The sequence below is a fragment of the Rana temporaria genome, chromosome 4, assembly GCF_905171775.1.
Source record: "Rana temporaria chromosome 4, aRanTem1.1, whole genome shotgun sequence".
Taxonomy (NCBI): Eukaryota; Metazoa; Chordata; class Amphibia; order Anura; family Ranidae; genus Rana; species Rana temporaria.
In genome coordinates this window covers 304,969,148-304,993,537 of record NC_053492.1, presented here as the reverse complement: position 1 = coordinate 304,993,537, position 24,390 = coordinate 304,969,148, and the positions used below count along the sequence as shown (strand labels likewise).

The 24,390-nt window shown below is 42.9% G+C and overlaps 1 protein-coding gene across 1 annotated transcript in view; it reads left to right on the top strand.

Moving 5' to 3' along the window:
• The first annotated feature begins 16,494 nt into the window (after positions 1–16,494).
• NMBR (neuromedin B receptor) overlaps positions 16,495–24,390 on the top strand; it is a 435,362-nt gene continuing 427,466 nt past the window's right edge. The window contains exon 1 of the mRNA XM_040350544.1: positions 16,495–17,156. Coding sequence (XP_040206478.1) covers positions 16,753–17,156 — 404 coding nt within the window. The 5' untranslated portion in view covers positions 16,495–16,752. The remainder of the gene's footprint in view (positions 17,157–24,390) is intronic.

The window sequence follows — 24,390 nt, the reverse complement described above, 5'->3', positions numbered from 1 at the left end:
AATCCACGGAAAAGTTGGTTGGCAGTTGGAAACGGTAGTACTGTATTGTGTGTATGCTCCACCGCAGTGTTTCAAATAGGAATACTGCCAGTAAAAAGTCAGCTGGGAATCGTGGCAGGAAAAAAAAGGAACATGTTCTAATTTTTCCCACTGGGATTCCTAGCGGTTGTCCTGTTTTCCCAGCCAAAAGCTGTCCTGGCAGTTTTCTCGATGGGAAAAATGGTCTTGTGTACGAGGCATAAGGTGACTCTCAGCCCCCGTTCACATTGGAGTGACTTGTCATGTGATTGACAGGCCAAATCGCATGACAAGTCGCAGTCTAATTTCCGGCAATGGCACTGTTCAAATAGGTGCAATGCCAACTTTGTGGTGCCCCACCGATTTGCAAAAGTAGTTTCTGTACTCCTTTTGGCGATTTCAGGTGTGACTTGAATAGACATCTGTGCATGAAGCCCCCCAGATGTCTTCCAAGTTGCACCCGGATTTGCAATGACATGCAGCTTTGAAATCGCGCGATTTCAGATGACGTTGCATGATTTCAAAGCCGCAGTCAATGTGGACGAGGGCTTAGGCTCCATTCACACTACTACGACCCCTCAGGTGTCTACTGTTGCACTGCAATGCATGATTCCGGAAATCACATTATTCTCTATGTTGCCATCAATGCAAAACTGGGGGCTATTTACTAAAGGCAAATCCACTTTGCACTACAAGTGCAAACTACAATTGCAAAGTGCATTTGAAATTGCACTGAAAGTGCACTTGGAAGTGCAGTCGTTGTAGATCCGAGGGGGACATGCAAGGAAAATAAAAAACAGCATTTTAGCTTCCCCTCATTTCAGATCTTCCCCTCAGATCTACAGCAACTGCACTTCCAAGTGCACTTGTAGTGCAAAGTGGATTTGCCTTTGTAAATAACCCCCATTGTGCAGTGAATTTTTTGAAAAGGCACAGGTGCTTCGTTTGGTGCAGCATAGTGAATTTTTTGGTCTCATAGTCTTCAATTGGAGTGCATGAAAAACCCTGCATTTTTTACTAGGTTTTCTGCTTAACAACCAGTCACATCATACTAATGTAGCACTACCCCCGGAGGAGCTGCTGGATTGTTTTGGGCGGCATGTTACCTCTATGTCCTCGCCGTCTAGGGTATCAGATGAGAGTTGAGAAAAAGTTTAATATCCACACTTAGACTTCTTTTTCTTTGCTGAACTTGGTAAAAGAATAAAATAAGTAGTTGAAGAGGTGGAAGGGTAATAGGAAATAGGTTCAGGTGCACAACTTCTGTCCGGAAACACTCCTGTTTCCAGCAACACAGCTTTTGTAGCCACTCTAGCCAGAGTGGGTTCTGCGCACACGGGTAGGCCTCTCTCACTAGCCTAGCAGCCGAGATGGCGCACGGAAAATTTGGTAAAGTCTCTGCCACAGACCTTCCCACAGATGGAGGTATATTCAGTACAAAATCCTCTCAACACAGGATTCAGCACCCGGATCTCTCCCGATTAACTTCTTGTAAACTTAGAACTGACAGGCGACCATCATTCAGACTTTCAGTAATGGTGCGTACTTCGATGAAGTTCAAGGCCTCTCCTGAGATACCAGCCTCGTGCTCGGTGCTCTCCAAGATAGGTTCTTCATCGAGTGGCTTCCTCCCTCCAGAAGGGACAGTACAGGACCACTCTGCAAACATAGACCCAGTCTGACTACCGGGCCTACTTAGTAGATCACAACCCCGGACCAACGTGGTTCCGGAGCCAGGAACATCTGACAAATAATAGAAAAAAAAGCATGAAAATGCATCAAAGAATCATATGTAGAAAAATAAAACACATGATTATACAGAAGCACTAGTGTGAGCCCAGGCTTATAAAAATACTAATTGCCTAGCTGTCTTGCTAATGGTCTTCAATACTTGACCTGCAACAAGTATGCAGTTCTGATTTCACTCTGACTTCCTAATCTTCATGCTTGTTTATGGCTATTGACTCAGAAAGTAGCAAAGCCAAAGACAACTGGGAAAATAGTATTCTTATAAGGATGTCAGCAAACAGCAGTTTCTGTATTCCTCTCGTTGTATGTGTCTGTTTAAGCCCTCATTCACACCAGGCTGATTTGACATGTCAAATTGCATGCCAAATCGAAGCCTATTGCCGGCAACGGCACCGTCTGAATTGGTGCGATGCTGACTTTGCGGCGCCACACCGATTCCCAAAAGTAGTTTCTGCACTACTTTTAGTGATTTTGGGGGGGAGATTTCAAAAGCCATCTGTGCATGAAACCTTACAAATGTCTCTCAAATGGCCCCCCGAAGTCGGACTTAAATGCAGGTTTGAAATTGTGCGAGTCCAGCTGATTTAAACCAGCTTTCAGTGTGAACCTAGGCTTAAGGCTCGGTTCACACCGTCGCCGCATGCGGCTCACAGCAGGGGTCCGGTGCGTGCTGGTTCATCTGTTCAGGTCCGATTTCAGCCCGAATTTTGGGCTGAAATCAAACCTAAAACGCACCAAAAAAGGCACACATTTTTCTGGCACACCTCACGAACCCGCTGCGGAGATATGTGAACCGGCTCCATAGAGAGCCAGTCACATTGTCCTGCTATGCGAATTGGATGCGAGGAAATGCGCATTCAATTTGCATTGGTCTGAACCGAGCCTCAGGCTGGATTCACACTTGTGCGGCGCGAATTCCAGCTCTCTTATCTCTGCAAAGAGATAAGAGAGCTGTTCAGCAGATCATCTCCGTTTTAGCTGCGAATTTGGAGACCTGTGAGAGGGGAGGGGGAGGGAGGAACTGTGTTGAGGAGAATGAGAGAAATCCTGATGAGAAATTAACACATCTGCGAATCAGATGCGTGCCCATAGAAGATAATGGGTCTGAATTTGCACCTGAGCCGCACCGCAATATCTAGAAAACGCACACGTTTTTTGGGCATTGCGCAGTGCAAATGCATCGCACATATGTGAACCAGCCTCATTAAAATCAATGTATTTTATAATGTTATGCGAATTGGATGCGGTTTAAGCCACACTCAATTCGCATAGGTGTGACCCCGGCCTAAGGGAGTACAGAAATTGCAGACAGTAGTATAGAACAATAGTACAATTTAAATGGCCCAGGGTTTGGGATTGGTTACATGGGTTAGTGTGCATTGCTCTTAAGCTTAGTAAATAAGCCTCTGGTGACAGCTTGGTATGTTAGCTGTGGTGAGACATATGGCTTAATAGGAATCGAATGCGGGACAGTTCTTATGTTTCTTGCAGTAGGGGTGCAGTAGAGAAATGTTTAGAGGATGTCAGGCCAAGCCAGCGATAACAGCCTGTCTGTTTTTCTCTGCTCGTGTTAGCTTCAGACATCTGCTCAGTGCAGATAAAAAGTCCCCAACGCACACAACACAACCCAGGCTCCAAAGGAAATTTAATTGCAAACTCAAGTCACTCCGATTAGGTGTAATGTCATTGTCTTTATTATTTTACCTGACTTATTGCTGGAAATATAGGTCATGCTAAATAATTTGCGGCTAACATTTTGATGTTTCTATCATCTCTGATGAGATGTAGGTGCATTTGTAATAATAATGTAGCATAACTGCATATTTAATAAAGTAGAGGCTTAGAAGAGGAGGCATCTGATGCTGTGATAAGATTAAGTTTGTATAGTTAAGAAAAATCCTAGCTAAAAAAATCTTGGTACGGTAGGTCTGGGAACATGCCTGTGCATTTGTGATTATCGCTTTACCTGTACCTTTAATCGTGACTGTGAAATCTTATGTGCACATTAGCTAAGTATCTATGCTATGCATGGCACTGTATTATGTGTAGATTTTCTGTACTGCCTCATTTACATTTATGCATTCATGCATTGCTTATTCATATAAAGGATGTTCTGTCTGTTGGTGAGAGTTGCATTTCAGCGCTGTTTGGAAAGACCCAAAGACCAGTTATCATGCTGATGTATATTAAAATCCTTCAGCAAATGCTTCCACCTCGTCATATGGAGACTTAGACAGACGGTCGAGCTGATGTTTATTAAGCTATGTTGGGCTAAAGGCTGTCTATTATCAGAACACTGGGCTATAGCGAACTTTTTCTTCCCGTTGCTTATATTGCAGGGTTTGCAACGGCACAGAAAACATTTATTCCTGGTTAATGTACTCCCTTGTGAGCCCTTTAATATAAGGAAAATACACAAGCAGGGAATTTATTGGGCTGTTATTTGGCATGTGTTTCTTATGCTGGATACACATTTTGTTGTTTAATTTCCTTTAGATTTACCTTCAAGTGTAGTGCAAGGGCCTGCCTGATTGCATACAAATTAAAAGTGTTTAGGTTTAACCTCATCAGCGGTGGCCCGTTCACATGGAGTATAGGGGCTCCACCCCACCTAATCCATGCGTCCCCACCCCTAATCTAATCTACATCTCAAATCTACATGCAGGGCACTGGATGCATGGATTTCAATGTTTTTTTTCTTCTAAGAAGCACATAATTAGAGCGGGAGGCTCGAATTGGCTTTAAAAAAAGGCTGGGTTTTGGGCGCAGAGCACTGTGCCCTGAGCCCACCCAGTTGTGTGACAATAGAAAATGTATATTCTCTGTTGTCTTCCTGATTCTTCTCCCAGCTAATCAAGAAGCAGCTTCTGAGACCCGATTGGCCAGGGTGATCGCTGCCTTCCTATCTGTCTCCCATGGGGCCGATCTCCGCCTTCTTATCCATCTCCCTTGCGAGGCAGTAGAGGGGGTTGGTTGGCTTTGGTTTGCTGCCCCCCCCCCAAAGTGTTGAGCACCAGCCGCCACATACCTCATATTATATGGTTTAACCACTTGCCCATATGACGTCCTCGACTTTGTGCGGTGATATCTGAATGATGCCTGCAGCTACAGGCATCATCCAGATATCACTGTCTTCTGCCTGGCGATTCTGTGCGCGATAAGAATGATCATAGCGACAGTTCCACAGATTGATTGTTCATATAGGCAGTGGGAGGGGACGTCCCCCCCCTCCCACCGCCATCCGGTGCTTCTCCGGGCTCTCCCGTGCCATCAGGGGCCCGGAGAACGAATCGGCTGGCGCCGGCTCGCGACAACAGAGATTTCCGGTGACCAGATGGTCACCAGTCATCTCCAGTTTACATTCCTTGTAATAGGAATAAAAGTGATTAAAAAAAGATAAAGATAAAGATAAAGTAAAATAAAAATAAAATATATATATATATTTTTTAAAACGCCCCTGTCCCTAGTAGCTCGCGTTTAGAAGCGAACATGCATGTAAGTCCCGCCCACATATGTAAACGCTGTTCAAACCCCACATGTGAGGTATTGCCGCATGCGTTAGAGCGTTAGAGCGTGTGCAACAATTCTAGCACTAGACCTCCTCTGTAACTCGAAAATAGTAACCTGTAAAAAAATGTAAAGCATCACCTATGGAGATTTTTAAGTACCGAAGTTTGGCGCCATTCCATGAGTGTGCACAATTTTAAAGCGTGACATATTAGGTATCTATTTACTCGGCGTAACACCATCTTTCACATTATACAAAAAAATTGGGCTTACTTTACTGTTTTGTTATTTTTTAATACATGAAACCGTTTTTTCCCCCCCCCAGAAAAGGCGTTTGAAAAATTATTACGCAAATACCGTGCGAGAAAAAAGTTACAATGACCGCCATTTTATTTCCTAGCGTGTCTGCTAAAAAATATATATATATATATATAATGTTTGGGGGTTCTGATTAATTTTCTAGCAAAAAAAATTAGATTTTTACATGAAGGAGAGAAGTGCCAGAATAGACCCGGTGGACAAGTGGTTAATAAATCTAAAGGAAAAAAATTTAAGAGAATTGTGAGCTTTAGTGTGGCCATACATGCTTCGATTTTATCATCCTATCGAACTGCGATTCAATTGAAACAACCAAATATCCAAACAATTAAATAGGTATACCTTCCCTTCCAATCCATTTAGACTGGCTTCAATCAAGCTAATTAATCAGCTAGGGTGGAAACATTTTGATCTTGCTGTATCGCTTGACAGCACTGAGATGCTTAGTTCTAGAATTCGATTGTGTTTCAATCCAGCAGATTGTGTGGTGAAAACTTAAAATGTTATCTTCAACCATATATCAAAATCCACTTCCCCATGTGTGTCATATCGATCAAATACATTGTTGACTATAGATCAATTACTCTTTTCAGGTGAGGTTGGTTGGAAAAGTAATCAATCATTTATTAAGGCTGGGTTCACACTTGTCCTACAAACGGTCCTACATTGGGAGCTCATGTCGCATGACGTGTGAAAATCAATGTTTCCCTATGAGAGCTGTCTTAACTGGTCCTACACAAGTCGGTCCGACTTTGAAAATGCTCCCTGTACTACTTTTGGTCCTACATTGATCCTACTTCAACCCATTGAATATCATTGAAGTCGGACCAAAGTAGTATCCTGTTCATGAAAGTAGGATGGATGTAGGACCAATGTAGGATAAATGTAGGACCAATGTAGCAGAGCAAAGTAGGATGAAAGTAGTGTAGTAGTGTGAACCCAGCCTCAAGCATGTATGGCCAACAATAGACTCACAGTAACGTTCATTAAAGTATATGTGGACCGTTACCAACGCCTTTAGTTTAACCACTTGAGCTCTGGAAGATTGTACCTCCTTCATGACCAGACCATTTTTTTCTATTCAGCACTGAGCTACTTTAACCACCTAAGACCCGGACCTATATGCAGGTAAAGGACCTGGCCAGTTTTTGCGATTCGGCACTGCGTCGCTTTAACTGACAATAGCGCGGTCATGCGATGTGGCTCCCAAACAAAATTGGCGTCCTTTTTTTCTCACAAATAGAGCTTTCTTTTGGTGGTATTTGGTACCGTAATGTTTTATATATATATATTTTATTTTTATATATATATATATATATATATATATATATATATATATATATATATATATATATATATATATATATATATATATATATATATATATATATATTATTAAAGGGCTCAGAGGTCTCCAGGGCCCCATGTGGCAAACCCCCTTTTTTTATTGTTTTATAATTTTTTTTTGTTTATATATATATATATATATATATATATATATATATATATATATATATATATATATATTTTTTAAGGGCCCAGAGGTCCCCAGGGCCCTGGATGGTCCCGCGACCCGGTCCAAAGCTCTGGGACCGGGACCGCGGGACCCGATCGCCGCTGGAGTGCGGCGATCACTCCCCGGAGCTGAAGAACGGGGAGAGCCGTGTGTAAACACGGCTTCCCCGTGCTTCACTGTGGCGGCTGCATCGATCGTGTGATCCCTTTTATAGGGAGACTCGATCGATGACGTCACACCTACAGCCACACCCCCCTACAGTTGTAAACACACACTAGGTGAAACGAAACTCCTTCAGCGCCCCCTGTGGTTAACTCCCAAACTGCAATTGTCATTTTCACAATAAACAATGCAATTTAAATGCATTTTTTGCTGTGAAAATGACAATGGTCCCAAAAATGTGTCAAAATTGTCCGAAGTGTCCGCCATAATGTCGCAGTCACGGAAAAAAACGCTGATCGCCGCCATAAGTAGTAAAAAAAAAAAAAAATTTTTAAAATGCAATAAAACTATCCCCTATTTTGTAAACGCTATAAATTTTGCGCAAACCAACCGATAAATGCTTATTGCAATTTTTTTTACCAGAAATATGTAGAAGAATACGTATCGGCCTAAACTGAGGAAAAAAAATGTTTTTTTATATATTTTTGGGGGATATTTATTATAGCAAAAAGTAAAAAATATTGCATTTTTTTCAAAATTGTTGCTCTATTTTTGTTTATAGCGCAAAAAATAAAAATCGCAGAGGTGATCAAATACCACCAAAAGAAAGCTCTATTTGTGGGAAAAAAAGGACGCCAATTTTGTTTGGGAGCCACATCGAACGACCGCACAATTGTCTGTTAAAGCGACGCAGTGCCGAATTGTAAAAACCCCTTAGGTCATTTAGCAGCATATTGGTCCGGTCCTTAAGTGGTTAAACGCTTATTGCGATTTTTTTCTTTTTTACCAAAAATATGTAGGAGAATATGTATCGGCCTAAACTGAGGGAAAAAAATGTTTTATATATTTTTTGGGGATATTTATTATAGGAAAATTAAATTTTTTTTTTTTTTTCAAAATTGTCGCTCTATTTTTGTTTATTTTGTTTATAGCGCAAAAAAAAAACCCAGCAGAGGTGATCAAATACCACCAAAAGAAAGCTCTATTTGTGGGAAAAAAAGGATGTCAATTTTGTTTGGGAGCCACGTTGCACGACCGCGCAATTGTCAGTTAAAGCGACGCAGTGCCGAATCGCAAAAAGGGGCCTGGTCCAATAGCAACAAAATGGTCCGGGGCTGAAGTGGTTAATCAACCAAAGAACTTGTGTAATTAATATGTGTACGGTTTTAAAGGGATGAGGTGGCAACCCTAGGGTAACATATTCTTTTATCTCTTCGCGACTGCATATCACATATATGTGGTGCCAAGAAAAGTGGGCTTTAACGCCCAGCCGCTGCACACCAAGCTGTTTCTGATAGCTTTTGATAATGGCTTCTGATTGGAAGACAGTGGGAAGGACAACATGGGTTTAAATGCCTGAAAGGCGTAGTGGTGTCTCTGTTGTGTGACTACTGTCTTTTTCCGCCATGGGGGGCGATTCTGCTGTGTCCCTGCACTTACCTCTTAGGGAAAAGGGACATTGTTTTGCCTTTTCCTACTAAAGAAGCGGATCTATCCGCGAATGTAGGACATGGCATGTAGGACAGGCATTTGGACACCCCCATGTGGTTTACCACTTCAGGGGGTCCATACTATTGATGACTATTGTATTTTGTGTATATATAAGCCAGACACTAAGGCCCAGATTCTCAAAGGGCTTACGACGGCGCAACGCCATTTGCGCCGTTGTAAGTCCTAATCTGGGTTGTCGTATCTATGCGACTGATTCTTAGAATCAGTTACGCATAGATATCCATGAGATCTGACAGGCGTAAGGCTCCTACGCTTTCAGATCTTAAATGCAATTTTTTTTTAGGTGTCGCCTCCGTCGTTTTCCCCGTCGTCTATGCAAATTAGCTATTTACGCGAGATTCCCGAACGTACGCGCGGTCGACGCAGTGAATTTACGACGTTTCCGTAGCTTTTGCAACGCGTAAAGTTGCCCCTGCTATATGAGGGGCAACCAATGTTAAGTATGGCCGTCGTTCCCGCGTCGAAATGTATAAATTTAGGTCGTTTGCGTAAGTCGTCCGTGAATGGCGCTGGACGCCATTTATGTTAACGTCGAAACCAATGACGTCCTTGCGACGTCATTTAGCGCAATGCAATGCTGGATCATTTGAATTAGGCGGGCTTGCGCCGGAGGATTTACGCTAAGCCGCCGCAACTTTACAGGCAAGTGCTTTGTGAATCAAGCACTTGCCCGTAAAACTTGCGGCCGCGTAACGTAAACAAGATACGTTACGCCCGCATAGTTTTACGCCAATATACGAGAATCTGGCCCTAAGTGATTGATGTGATTTTTTTATCTATCTATGTATATGATTTCAAAAAAGCTTTTCTTTTTACGCTTGCATTTAATAAACATTTGTAATTATATACTTTAAACGTGTTGATAATTGGTACCAAGATAGTCCATTTATTTTGATAGAAGACCCCTCTTTTTTGCTGGGGGTTGATCCCCCAATTCTTTAGACATGACCACTGTCATTGGCTCCCACAGCAGTTACTTGATTAGGAGCCCATCCCGTTGACTTCCAATCAGAGCCATAATCAAAAGCTTTCAGTAACAGCTCAATCAGTGTGCAGCATCTAGGAGTTAAAGCCCACGTTTCTTGGTTTCGAGGAGCTATGTAGGCTAAAGACTATACACTATTGCATAACAAAAACTTTTTTCAAGCTTCCCATGGCTTATAATGCAGGGTTTGCAACGGCACAGAAGGTGATTCATTCCAGGATAATGTACTCCATCGTAAACCATTTAACATAAGAAAAACTCACAAGCAGTGAATTTATTGAACTATTATTTGGACATATGTCTCCAACTGTACTTACGACTGTCAATATATTTGTTCCTGTAAAATGCATTTGAAAATAGGACAACTTTCCAGCTACACCTATTACAGAAACAAATGCATATTATAGCCAGCCGTAGCCTGGAGCAGTCAATCAGATCTCACCTTTTATTAATTAGTAAGAATACAAAGGAGAGCTCTAGGTAGGCAGTCATATCTTTCCGCACAGTGCTTATAGCTGTATTTGGGTCCATTGGTTCATTGACTTACACAGTGGACTATTATTGGACATACACTGTGTCTCTAACAGTAGACAAGACTGTCAATACATTTGTTCCAGTAACATGCATTAGAAAATAAGTCAACTCTCCAATAACACCTATTACAGAAAAGCATATTATAGATAGTAGTAGCCTGGATCAGCCAATCAGATCTTACCTTTTATTAATTAGTAGAAATAAAAAGAGGAGCTCTAGGTAGGCTGTCAAGTTTTTCCGCACAGTGCTTATAGCTGTATTCAGGTTAATTGGTTCACTGACTTACACACGGGACTATTATTGAACATACACATAGGGACATAGCTGCTGCAAGGCAAACAAGGCGTTTGGCTTGGGCGGCATTTTATGGGGGGACCAACCCCCAAACCTCCAAGCTGTAGCCGAATGACAGCTACAGCAAGGTCATTCAATTCTGGGAGGGCATACGTTGATGCCCTCTCAGAACCACACCCGCTGCAGCACACACACACCGTGATCTGTATTTGCTGTGTCCTTCGAACACAGCTGATTACAGATCAGGGTAAATAGACAATCACAGAGGCTCTTTACTGATCATCAGTGTCTTGATTATCAGTGCAGCCCCAACAGTGCCCATTATTTGTGCCACTCAGTGCCACCTATCAGTGCCCAATATCAGTGCAGCTTCATCAGTGCCTCATTTTCAGAGCCCACCAGTGCCGCCTCATCCTCTGCCCTGCTGACCAACCCATTCTCTGCTCCATTGACCACATATGTGGCAATTGGAAGAATAATGTCTGGAAGACAAGAATGGTATACCGCGGCTGGGGTGGGACAAATTTAGATGGGGATGCCCGATTTTAGTCTTGCCTAGAGCAGCACAAAACCAAAATACAGCACTGCATACACTATGCGCCAGATTCAGAAAGAATCGCGGCGGCGTAACGTATCGTCTTTACGTTACACCGCCGCAAGTTTTCAGCGCAAGTGCCTGATTCACCAAGCACTTGCGTGTAAACTTACGGCGGTGTAACGTAAAGCCGTCCGGCGCAAGCCCGCCTAATTCAAATGGGGCGTGTACTATTTAAATTAGGCGCGCTCCCGCGCCGAACGTTCTGCGCATGCTCCGTTAGTAAATTTCCCGACGTGCTTTGCGCGAAATTAAGGCGCCCCAACGTGTTTGTGAATGGCGACATGCGTAACGTACTTACGCCGAAATTTTTTTTTAAATTCGACGCGGGAATGACAGCCATACTTTAACATGGCTGGTGTAAAGTTAAGCCATGAAAAAGCAGGCTTAACTTTGCGACGGGAAAAAACAACTTGCGACGACGTAACGCACGCGAGTAGCTTCGTGGATCGCCGTAAAAGCTAATTTGCATACCCAACGCTGGAAAACTACGCAAACTCCACCCAGCGGCGGCCGAAGTATTGCAGCCTAAGATCCGAAGGCGTACGAAGCCGTAAGCCTGTCGGATCTTAGCCAAATGCCGTCGTATCTTGTTTGTGAATCACAAATTAAGATACGACGCTGCAAATTTGAAAATACACCGGAGTATCAGCAGATACTCCGGCGTATTTCTTCTATGAATCTGGCCCAATGTTTCTAACAGTACACAAAACTGACAATACATTTGTTCCAGTAACATTCCATAGAAAATTAGTCAACTCTCCAGCAACACCTATTACAGAAAAAAAGCATAGTATATAGACAGTAGTAGCCTGGGGCAGCCAATCAGATCTCACCTTTATTAATTAGTAGGAATAAAAAAGGTGGCTCTAGGTAGGTTGTCATGTCTTTTTGCACAGTCCTTTTAGCTGTATTTCGGACTATTGGTTCCCTGACTTACACATTGGACTATTTTTGGACATACACTATGAGGTTTATTTACTAAAGGCACATATAATTGTGCACTACAAGCGCATTGCAAGTGCACTTGGAAGTGTGGTTGCTCTAGATCTGAGTGGAAGATCTGAAACGAGGGGAAGCTCTGCTGATTTCTATCATCCAATCATGTGCAAGAAATCCTGTTTTTTATTTTACTTGCACGTTCCTCAGATCTACAGCAACTACACCTTCAAGTACACTTGTAGTGCACAGTGGATTTGCTAAATCAATCCCTAAGTCTCTAACAGAACATAAGACTGACAATACATTTGTTCCAGTAAAATGCATTAGAAAATAAATCAACTCTCCAATAACACCTATTATAGAAAAAAGCATATTATAGACAGTAGTAGCCTGGAGCATTCAATCAGATGTGACATTTTATTAATAAGTCTGAATAAAAAAGGATGGCTCTAGGTAGGCTGTCAAGTCTTTCCGCACAGTGCTTATAGCTGTATTTAGTTAGGACTATTGGTTCACTGACTTACACTTTGGACTATTATTGGACGTACACTGTGGGGGGTTATTTACGAAAGGCAAGATCACTTTGCACTACAAGTGCAAAGTGCACTTGAAACTGCACTGAAAGTGCACTTGGAAGTGCAGTCGCTGTAAATTTGAGGGGTAGATCTGAAATGAGGGGAAGCTCTGCTGATTTTATCATCCAATCATGTGCAAGCAAAAATGCTGTTTTTATATTTTTCTTGCATGTCCCCCTCGGATCTTCCAAGTGCACTTTCAGTTTGCACTTGTTGTGCAAAGTGGATTTAACTTTCGTAAAAACAAAAACTATGTATCTGACAATACATTTGTTCTAGTAATATGCATTAGAAAATAAATAAACTCTCTAGCAACACATATTACAGAAAAAAGCATATTATAGACCGTAGTAGCCTGGAGAAGTCGACCTCCCCTTTTATTAATTAGTAGGGGTGGCTCTAGGTCAGGGGTCTCAAACTGGCGGCCCTCCAGCTGTTGCAAAACTACAAGTCCCATGAGGCATTGCAAGGCTGACGGTTACAAGCATGACTTCCACAGGCAAAGGCATGATGGGACTTGTAGTTTTGCAACAGCTGGAGGGCCGCCAGTTTGAGACCCCTGCTCTAGGTAGACTGTGATTTCTTTTTGCACAGTGCTTATAGCTGTATTTAGGACTATTGGTTCACTGATTAAAACATTGAACTATTATTGGACATACACTGTGGGGTTGATTTACTAAAACTAAAGAGTGCAAAATCTGGTGCAGCTGTGCATAGTAGCCAATCAGCTTCTAACTTCAGCTTGTTTAATTAAACTTTGGCAATAAAAGCTGGATGCTGATTGATTTCTTTGCAGAGTTGCCCCAGATCTTGCACTTTACAGTTTTAGTAAATAACCTCCTATTTATCTAAGGATACGCAAGAAAAATGCATTAGAAAATAAGTCAAATCTCTAGCAACACGTATTACAAAAAAAAGCATATTATAGACAGTAGCAGTGGCGGCTGGTGCTCCAATTTTTTTGGGGGGGGCGCAAACAAATGAAAAAAAAATGAAAAAAACATCAATTGCAGCCTCACTGTGCCCATCAATTGTCGCCAATGTGCCATCAATTGTCACCACTGTGCCCATCAATAGCTGCCAGTTTGCCCTTTGAAATGCCTCCAGATTGCTCCTCAAAATGCTGCCAGTTTTCCCCTTAAAATGCTGCCAGTTTGCCCCTTAAAATGCCGCCAGATTGCCCCTTAAAATGCTGCTAGTTTGCCCCTTAAAATGCCGCTAGATTGCCCCTTAAAATGCCACCAGATTGCCCCCTCGCCCGGCACTTACCTTTCTTGGGTCAGCCATCCTCCCTCCACGATCCCTCAATGTCTTCTGCCACCCTCGATATCACTTCAGCCAATCAGGTGACCGGTAAACCAGACCAGGTGAACCTGATTGGCTGAGACATGTGTCAGTGTTAACCAGGGAACGCACACCCTGTGCGCCCTCTGGTTAACCATTTGGAAGCTGATTAGAGCCCACAGGCTGTAATCGGGAAGCCTATCAGAGCCGCTGGCTCTAATAGACACTTCCAAAACACACCCACCGCTGTTATTCAGATGGCCGGTGCTCACCAGGGGGCCAGCCACCTGAATAGTGGGTGGCAGCGGTGACAATACATAGGTTCATGCAAAGCATGAATCTATGTATTGTTGAGTGACGGTGCAGGAGAGAGGGGGGGGGCGGTGCTCCTGCGCCCACTATGGACGCACCTCCACTGGACAGTAGTAGCCTGGAGCAGTCAATCTGATCTCACCTTATTAACCACTTAAGGACCGCCTAACGCCGATATACGTCGGCAGAATGGCACGACTGGGCACAGGCACGTAACTGTACGTCGCCTTTAATAGCCCAGCCCTGGGTCGCGTGCGCGACACAGTCCGAAGCTCTGTTACCGCGGGACCTGCAGACCCGATTGCCGCCAGTGTTCTGCGATTGGGTCACAGGAGCTGAAGAACAGGGAGAGGTGTGTGTGTAAACACATCTTCCCTGTTCTTCTGTGTGGCAGTGAGTGAGTGAAAAACTTATATAGCGCAACACATGCGTACTGAATCGCCTCTGGGCGCTGTATCCATTCTCTGAGTGAAACCCCTTGACCTCAGAAGAGATGGGTTTTAATCCTTCTCCTGAAGGACAAGTGGTCCGGCTCCAATCGAGTGATGGTAGGCAGAGCGTTCCACAGTCGTGGTCCCTGGACTGCAAATCTTCGATCTCCTTTGGACTTGTATCTGGCTTTGGGTATCTGGACAAGGTTTTGATTGGTGGATCGTAGAATACGATTGGGGTTGTAAGCTTTTATTTTTTCGCATAGGTATTGGGGGGCGTTTCCATGAAAGCACTTATGCATTAGACAGAGTGCCTTGAAAGAGATCCTATATTTTACTGGCAATCAATGGAGGGCTCTCAGTGAAGTAGAGATTGATTCCCATGTTTTTTTGCCAGTCACTAGTCGAGCGGGCGTATTTTGAGGGACTTGCAGACGAGCGATTTGGTATTTGGGGAGTCCAAGATAGAGGGCGTTTGCATAGTCCAGTCTGGAATTGATAATTGTTCCCACCACGACTGCAACGTCTTCTTTCGGAATAAAGGGGGTGAGTCTGCGTAGTAGGTGCAGCAGATGGTGTTATAGGGAATGACGATCAGTGATGTCAAACCTACAGCCACGCCCCCTACAGTAGGAATCACTCCCTTAGGGCACACTTAACCCCTTGGCGCCCCCTAGTAGTTAACCCCTTCATTGCCATTGTCATTTTCACAGTAATCAGTGCATTTTTATAGCAATTTTCGCTGTGAAAATGACAATGGTCCCAAAAATGTGTTAGATGTGCCCGCCATAATGTCGCAGTCACGAAATTACTAATAAAAATGCCATAAAACTATCCCCTTTTTTGTAAACGCTATAACTTTTGTGCAAACCAATCAATAAATGCTTATTGCCATTTTTTTTTTACCAAAAATAAGTAGAAGTATACGTATCGGCCTAAACTGAGGAAAAAAAATGTTTTTTTTTTTTTAATAGATATTTACTATAGCAAAAAGTAAAAAATATTGTTTTTTTTTTTTTCAAAATTGTCACTCTTTTTTTTGTTTACAGCACAAAAAATAAAAACCGCAGAGCTGATCAAATACCACCAAAAGAAAGCTCTATTTGTGGGGAAAAAAAAGGCGCCATTTTTTCTTGGGAGCCACGTCGCACGACCAGCCCAGTTGTCAGTTAAAGCGACGCAGTGCGGAATCGCAAAAAGGGTCAAGGTCCTTAACCTGCATAAGGGTCCGGGTCTTAAGTGGTTAATTAGTAGGAATAAAAGGAGGCTCTAGGTAGTCAGTGATGTCTTTTTGCGCAGTGCTTATAGCTGTATTTGGGACCACAGGTTCACTGGTGATTTAAAGACATTTCATTGTCTTCTATAGCACAGTATAATCCAAAGGTAAAGCCACACACTGACGATGTCTTCACAGGTAAAAATATAATCAGCCAACAAGCTTTAGGAAATAAATGTCACCTATAATAGGTGATATTTCTGTATATGTCTATAGCAGTTGAATGGAGTGCACTCTCTATCAGTAGGTCCGTTTCAGCACTGCTGGGTGAACAGCTCCTTCACCCCCAGCCGGCCGGCTATTGCTGCGCTGCACTGATTCTATATAAGTCCAGTGGTTGCAGGCATTTGGTCCCCATTGAATAATATGAAGAGGCTGATAAAAGAAGTGATGAGTCCAAGCAGCACACACCTCAATGTAAGCTCTGAGCTGTAGATGAATGCAGTCCCTCCCCTTCATAGGACCATCAGGCTGTAGAGTATAATAGGAGCATTGCAGTGTGCAGCACACATCAGCTACACATCTCTGACTGCAGCTTAGTGTTTGCCACCCACAAAACTTCCTGGCTCCTGTACCATCTGCTGCCCACACAAGCTGCTGAACTGTCGAAGCTCCACAACTGTGCGATGATCTATGGACACTGGCTTTTATCGATTTCCCCAAGCTGCTGAAACTTTAGAAAACTTGCCCAGTAAGAGGCTCCTGCTTGGGCACAGCGCTTGGCTTTTGCCATCTGTTGAAGATGATGACAGGGCAGACCTGGAACATCACCCTCACCCAGGGTAATCAGAGTCTGGTCCTGCCAGAAAACTCTCCTCCCCAGGGTAGGGAGATGGCATTCTTCATCATCCGTTGTGTCATCCCATCTGTGTATTTAATCATCATTATGGTGGGACTTTTGGGCAACATCACCCTTGTAAAGATCTTCATTACCAACAGTGCGATGAGAAGTGTGCCCAATATATTCATCTCCAGCCTGGCAGCCGGGGACCTGTTGCTGCTGGTGACCTGTGTACCGGTGGATGCCTTCCGATTCTTTTTCGAGGAGTGGATGCTCGGGGAAGTGTGTTGTAAGCTCATCCCTTCCATCCAACTGACTTCTGTAGGAGTATCTGTCTTCACACTCACCGCTCTCAGTGCCGACAGGTAAGTGCTTTTCCAGCTGCTGCAAATGGCAGTGGAGAACACTCCTAGGGTGTTAATAAACGTGTAGTGCACTCTACAGTCACTTACTACTGTGTGTTGCTTTAGTAGGATTATGTAGAGATACAGCTGGGTTCATCCAATGATTTTATTGCAGATGAATATCATTGTTCTGAATACTTGTAGCCTAGTATTCCTTTGCATTTTAACTCTTTAGGCTGGATTCACACCTATGCAGTTTTAGAGCCCATTCACACCTAGGCGTATATACACCTGAAGCCCGACGCCGCAGCAGCCTGCAATACGCTGGAGGGGGGATTTTACATTGTCGGCTATGGAGATGGTTCACATCTCCACGCCGAACGCCGAAACGCCTGAAGCGCAAAACAAGTCCCGGACCCTTTTTTTCGGGCGGCTTCGGCGTTCGGGCATAGCCGACAATGCTAAAATCGCCCCTCCAGCAAAAAACAAGGCTCAAAAACGACGCGTTTTGTCGCCGCAAATCGCGGGACAAAACGCCTATTTCATGTCGCCCCAATACGAGGCATATCGCCTACGCAAAGGTGTGAATGCAGCCTTAGTGCTTTTTGCAGATTTGCACTACAGTCCATTTTACATGGTTTCCTATGGAACATGTTCTGTAATGCAAATCTGCAAAATGCAAAAAGCACAAAAAATGCATAGGTGCGAATCCAGCCTATAGGCTCCATTCACACCAATGTGTTTTTTTCATGCGTTTTGCAGAAACGCAGAATTTTTTTTAACATGGGTTCCTATGGAACGTGTTCACATCAATGCATTTTTGTAAAGGGTAAGGGGACTTTTTTTTTTTTAAACGTGAAACTGTGCTTTTTTGGTTCAGCGGAGAAACTGCAGAAAATCATGTAATGTGTTTATACTGCAATTTTACCACATTTTGCATTTTTAAATCTGCAACAACAAATTCCATAAAAATAAAAAAGTATAAAAATGTAAATTGTGGTAAAAAAAACGCAGAAAGCACTGCAGAAATGCTCAAAAGCATATGTGAATAGAGCCTTATTCCTCACTCTTGATGCAGATTTCAAGTAAAAGATGCATAGATATTTATTGTATATTCAGTAATAATAGTGTTACCCCTGCACTAGCTGTGAAATAGTGTCTAAATGATAAGTGAATATCTGTGATCCAATACTAAATAAAATAAAATAAAATATTAGTGCTGTGTTCCCACACAAAACTTAGGTGAAAAGGCAATGTATTGGATGCTGCACTGTGCTAAATAACAGTGGGCCAGATCCACATACAATTGCATCGGCCTAGCGTATCAGAGATACACTACGCCGCCGTACCTTACCTGGCGTATATTCGAATCCTCAGCGAGTTCGCGCCTTAAGTTACAGCGGCGTAGTGTATTTCTGGCGGCGGATTTGAAATTGGGCGGGTTGGGTTTCATTTAAATGAAGCGCGTCCCAGCGCCGAATGAAATGCGCATGCGTCGTCCCAAAATTTCCCGCCGTGCATTGCGCTAAATGACATCGCTAGGACGTCATTTTTTTAACTTAGACGTGAGTTACGTCCATCCCTATTCACGGACGACTTACGCAAAAAAAAATCAAATTTCGACGCGGGAACGACGGCCATACTTAACATGGCAATTCTATCTATACGCCACAAAATACCAGCTTTAACTATATGCCGGAAAAAGCCGACTACAGACGACGTTAGAAAATGCGACAGCCGCGCGTACGTTCGTGGATCTTCCCAGCGGACGCCAAAGTATTGCATCTTAGATCCGAAGGCGTACGAAGACGTACACCTGTCAGATCTAACCCAGAAGCCGTCGTATCTTGTTTTGAGGATTCAAAACAACGATAAGACGCGGGAAATTTGAAAGTACGCCGGCGTATCAGTAGATACGCCAGCGTACTTCGTCTGTGGATCTGGCCCAGTGTTCTAGTGTGTGCCGATGAACAAATAAACTACTAATAAATTATTAGTAATTCATTTGTTCATTGGTATACATTGGAATACTGTTATTTAGCAGCGCAGCATCCAATACATTGCTCCTTCATTTATTGTATATTGTAGTTTTGGAATCTGTGCACAGTACAGCATAGAAATAGAAACAATGGGGGAGATTTACTAAAACTGGTGCGCACAAAATCTGGTGCAGCTGTACATAGTAACCAATCAGCTTCTAACTTAAAGGGTTTGAAAAGGATTTTTTTTTATCTTAATAGCTTCCTTTACCTTAATGCAGTGCTGTTTTCATGTCCTCATTGTTTGTTTTTGCTCTCAAGTTGCTGTAATTCTTCTCTGATCTCCACACTTCCTGGTTGTCTGTTTCCTGATAACCACAGTACTGGGAGCTTTCTCTCTGTGGTCACTAAGAGCCCATTCACACCTAGGCCCCGACACGCCAGAGGGATGATTTAACATTGCCCTCTATGGAGATGGTTCACATCTCCACGCCTGCCGCCTGAAAAAAAGTCCCGGACCTTTTTTTCAGGCGGCTTTTCGGCGTTCGGCATAGGAGATGGGAACCATCTCCATAGGGGGACAATCTAGGGGCACATCTAGGCGGACAATCACAGCGTTTTGTCACCGCAAATCGCGGTACAAAACGCCGCTATTTGTCGCCACAATTCGCGGGACAAAACGCCGCGATTTTGTCCGCCTAGATGTGAATGCAGCCTAATCAAGGAGGTGTGATTACTGTGTGTCTAAAACCCCTTTGGCTCTGTGGCTCTGTACAGCAGAGGCAGGAAACAACATGCAAAAACGAAACTGAAACTGTAGGTACATTATATGATTGATCTTTTATCTATTTTTAATCGTTTTTAAAAGAAATCAGTTAACTATTATGTCTCTATACCCTGTAAACAGTCATTTCAGCATTTTTTAAAATTTTATTTACAACTCCTTTAAGCTTGATCAACTCTGTTTCACCACTTGTACCTACAGGTAAGCCTATGAATGAATGAAAACTTATATAGCGCAACACATGCAAAATTAATTGCCTCTGGGCGCTATGATACGGCTTACCTGTAGGTACTTTGAATATCTCCTAAACTTGCAAAGTGCATGCAGCCGATGACATCACCGGGGCATGCGCTCTGAAGGTCCAGCTTACGTAAAACTCAGGAGTGACGTCATTGCACACCTGGCCACTCATGTAGCCAGAGGCTGCGAACCCGGAAAATAAAGACCGGGAGAAAATGTCAGCCTTCTCAGCAGTGACATTGCATCACTGGAGGGTTTTGTTCTAAAATGAGTCTATCATAATGTGCTAGTATGCCATGCATTGGGAATTTTTAAAAAAAATGTTTGAACCACCTGCGGTTTACTACCGCTTCAAGCTTTGGCAATAAAATCCAGAAGCTGACTGGTTACTATACACAGCTGCACCAGATTCGCTGTGCACCAGTTTTAGTAAATTTCCCCCAATCTGCTAATCCTTTGGTCACACCAATTTTGTTATTTTTTCCCTAGCATTAATAATGTGTTCTCTTTATTTTGTGGTACATCAGATTGATAAAACTTTTTAAATGTTGTACATTTCTTAAAGCTGAATTCCAGGTATAGATATTTTGTATTTTTTTGCATAGAAACATATATATTATTAAGCATATGTAATACCTGCGGTGGAGGTGTAGAATCACTGTAGCATTCACGGTTACCACTGGGATCACCACTGTCTTCTGGGTGCCGTGCAGATCAGCTGCCCTGTTGCATAGTGAACACCAGGGGTTTCTTGCTGGGTATGAGCACAATTCACAGAACCTCTTGCCTTTTTCTCACAGAACCCCTGATTGGGCGAGGTGGAAAACCTGACATCACAATCTCCACCTCACCCAATTAAAGAAGACTTTGCATTCATTGAGAAAAATGCAAGGCGTTGTGTAAATGGTGCTCACGCCAAGCATGTGGCCTCCCATGTTCACTATGCAGCAAGGCAGGCACTCTTTGCAGGACTCAGAAGATAGTGGCAATAACTGAAGTATAGTACAGGCATCATAGACTGATCCACAGATCTCTGCATTTCCCATACTAGCCTTGCCATTCATAAAAACATTTGTGTGGCTTTTTCAATTATAATCTCAGAAATGTTCATGAAAATGTAAAATAAAAGTAATGTTGGTGTCATGTTACATATACTGACTTATTTAATATGGCAAGAAAAATAAGCTTACCCAATAGGAGCCAAATTACATCTTTTATCTTGTATTGACTGCGGTAATCTGAAATCTGGTGGGTTACTGTGTTTATACACTTTCCACATGGTCATGGTTCTTAATTATGCCAAGAATGCAGTTTTAGGGTTTAATGAGAACGTATGCATGTATAAATGCAAGTTAAATGCTGGTTTTGCAGCATGCACAGTGCATTTTTTTATGCTTAGACAAAATCCTTAATATAAGAGGTAGGTATAAAAAAATACAAAAAACTCAAATAAAATTCAGAACAACCTTGCATACGTTTTACATGGATCCATGCTTCCACAATTACTTTTGAGAATGGACCATGGAAAAACATCTAAGCATTTATTGCAATAATATTAAGAAAAGTATGGATTCTTTGGCCAAAATAAACGTATGGTGGCCAAATACACTTTAATTTTTATATCTGATCGATTTGCATTTCGATCAAAACAATTCAAACCACAAACAAATGGATACCCCAACTTTCTTTACGATCAATCTACTCAATTGTGATTGGATTCAATCAAACGGAGTTGATTGATCAGAGAGAAATGTTATCAATCGTTTTGCATCAGTCGGCAGTACCGAGTTACTTTATTCATGAACTAGTATTTGGATAGTTTAGATGTTGAAATTACATGGTGGAAACTGAGATGCAACTGTTAAATTAAAATCATAAATTGGAATGACTGAACTGTTTGTCAACTTTAGATCAATTATGACTATCAGAAGAGATTAACTAGGATGCAAATCCATCATTTAATAAAGTGTGTATGGCCACCATTAGTGGGCAGTAGAGATATACAATAAATATGGGAGTTCTATCAATTAGACCCTAACTAAACAGTTTAGATTGTGAAGGCAAATTCCTGATGCCCATGTACAAAAGGATGAATGGCTCAGGTCTATATATCTGAACTGACAAAAGATGCAAGGTATAGACACTAAGGCCTTGCATTTAATAAATGGTGAAAAGCCAGTGATTAGCCATGATAAGACTTTTGTACGTTATAAATATCACTCGCACAAAGTATATACATAACAAAAAAAAAAATTAAATATAAAAGTGGTTTAGCAAATGCATAATACTAGGATGCTGCAGCCTAATGGTAAATTCTACCCATGTGGTAAACTCTTCTAAAGTTTGCTGCGCTTCCTCATAAATATACACCGTGTGTTATATCAAAAATCCAAATAAAGTGCTAATGTGCTATTTAATCAATTATTCTTAATTCTTATTCTTACAGCAACATATTCCCCTGAGCTTATGCCGAGGCAGGTCTAAAAGGCTTGTGTATGTTTGTTAGTCCACCCGATGTTATGGAGTCCCTCTCTTTAGGTCCAGTTCATGGGAAAAAAAAAAACATTGCAGAAAGGACATAGTGTGATACCGTTTATTAAAAATGCTTTAAAAAACAAAATTCCACTCACATGGTAAGGTGCAGTGATCTGGCATTGGGAATGATCTGCCAGCCTTATAGTCTGTGAAATTTGTGTTTGCTCCACACTTCCCTGGAGATAATGTGCATTCCACTCGGTGGAAATGATGTCAAACTGTGTGCCCGCCCCTACGCATTTCGTCATCAAGACGCCATCACTTCATTGTAGTGATATGATATGCCCAAGGCACATAGAAAACAAATATTTTCTGTCTATTACCTGGGTGGTGGTAGTGGTTGTAGGGGGGTTAAGACAGGAAAGGGCTGTATAGTGATGTCAGCTAAGATGGGGTAGGGGGTGAGAAGTGACCAGGTTAGCTTGGGGTGGAAGTTGCGGGGGGGGGGGGGCAATGTCAGCCAGGAGCAGTGGCCAATGAAGGGAGCAGCACCATGCACAGAGGCAGCAACTGAAGCTCTGAAGAGCTGATTCTGGGCTCAGATTTATCTACAGTGCCAGTTTCAGAGCCAAGAACAGGGCAATCCCCACTGCCAGCTGCAGAACCAACAGCAGCCTGAGCTACAGTGTAGGCCTCAGAAGCCAGGGATATAGCCAGGCCCATCGCTACAGGACAGGCAAAACAAACAATTGCTTGGGGCCCCGAGCTGGCCTGGGGCCCCCAACTTCCCCTTCCCAGGCTGTAGTGTGGCCGAGCTCCTCTTCCTTCCTCCTGGAGTCCTGTCAGTCCGGCCGGGTACCGTGCGTGGTACAGGAGATTCAATTTCCTGTTCCCGGCCGGACTGACAGGAAGTGCACACTGAGTGCTCACTTCCCTTCAGTCCGGCCGGACTACTGTACCGTGAGGTACCCGGCCCGGCCCGGCCCGGGTACTATCTGATAGGGGACTGGGGACCCATAATGATAGAACACCAGACTGACAGGAGGAAGAGGAGCTCGGCCACGCTACAGCGGCTGCCTACAGGGAAGAAGGGGAGGTGAGCATAGAAAAACATAGGGACTAGGGAGGGGGGGTGGAATAAGAACATGGGTGTAAAAAATTATTGTAGCACTAACGTAGGCTTTGAGTGCGGGGGGGGTGCTTGGGGGCCCCCCATTTTGCTTGGGGCCCACTATAGCTATTTGCACTGTCTGCCGCAAAGCCTAGTAGACAGCTAATTCCCACTGTCTACCGATTCTGCACAGAGACATTGTGTATAAGTTGTTTCTTGAGGAACCCTCTTTGATCCTTCAATGTGAATCATGAATTTCCTCACACAGGATACAGTTGTAAAACTTTGAAAGCATTCCCTGTAATCTTTTCTCTGCGTACTGCAGTGATGTCACACTGCTGTTTATTGCAGCTTCTCAAAAATTACAATTTACAGTTTATTAAACAGCCTCAGGATAGGGGTGAGACACCACCTCAAGGAGCAGGGACAAAGTAGACCGTGATAATGCTAGCACTGGACCAAGGTTTGCAACCTAAATGCAAAGTTGCCTACCCTCATTCAGTGAATCCTATTATGTCCAGTCTTTGTTTAACAGGTAGTTTGGTCAAATGCTGTCCTTGACAGATAAGAGTTTACAAAAATAGTCCCACAGGGGAAAACATATTTTACTGATACCACTAAGGAAATTGGATGATAATACCATACTATATCTTTTGGTAATCTGTT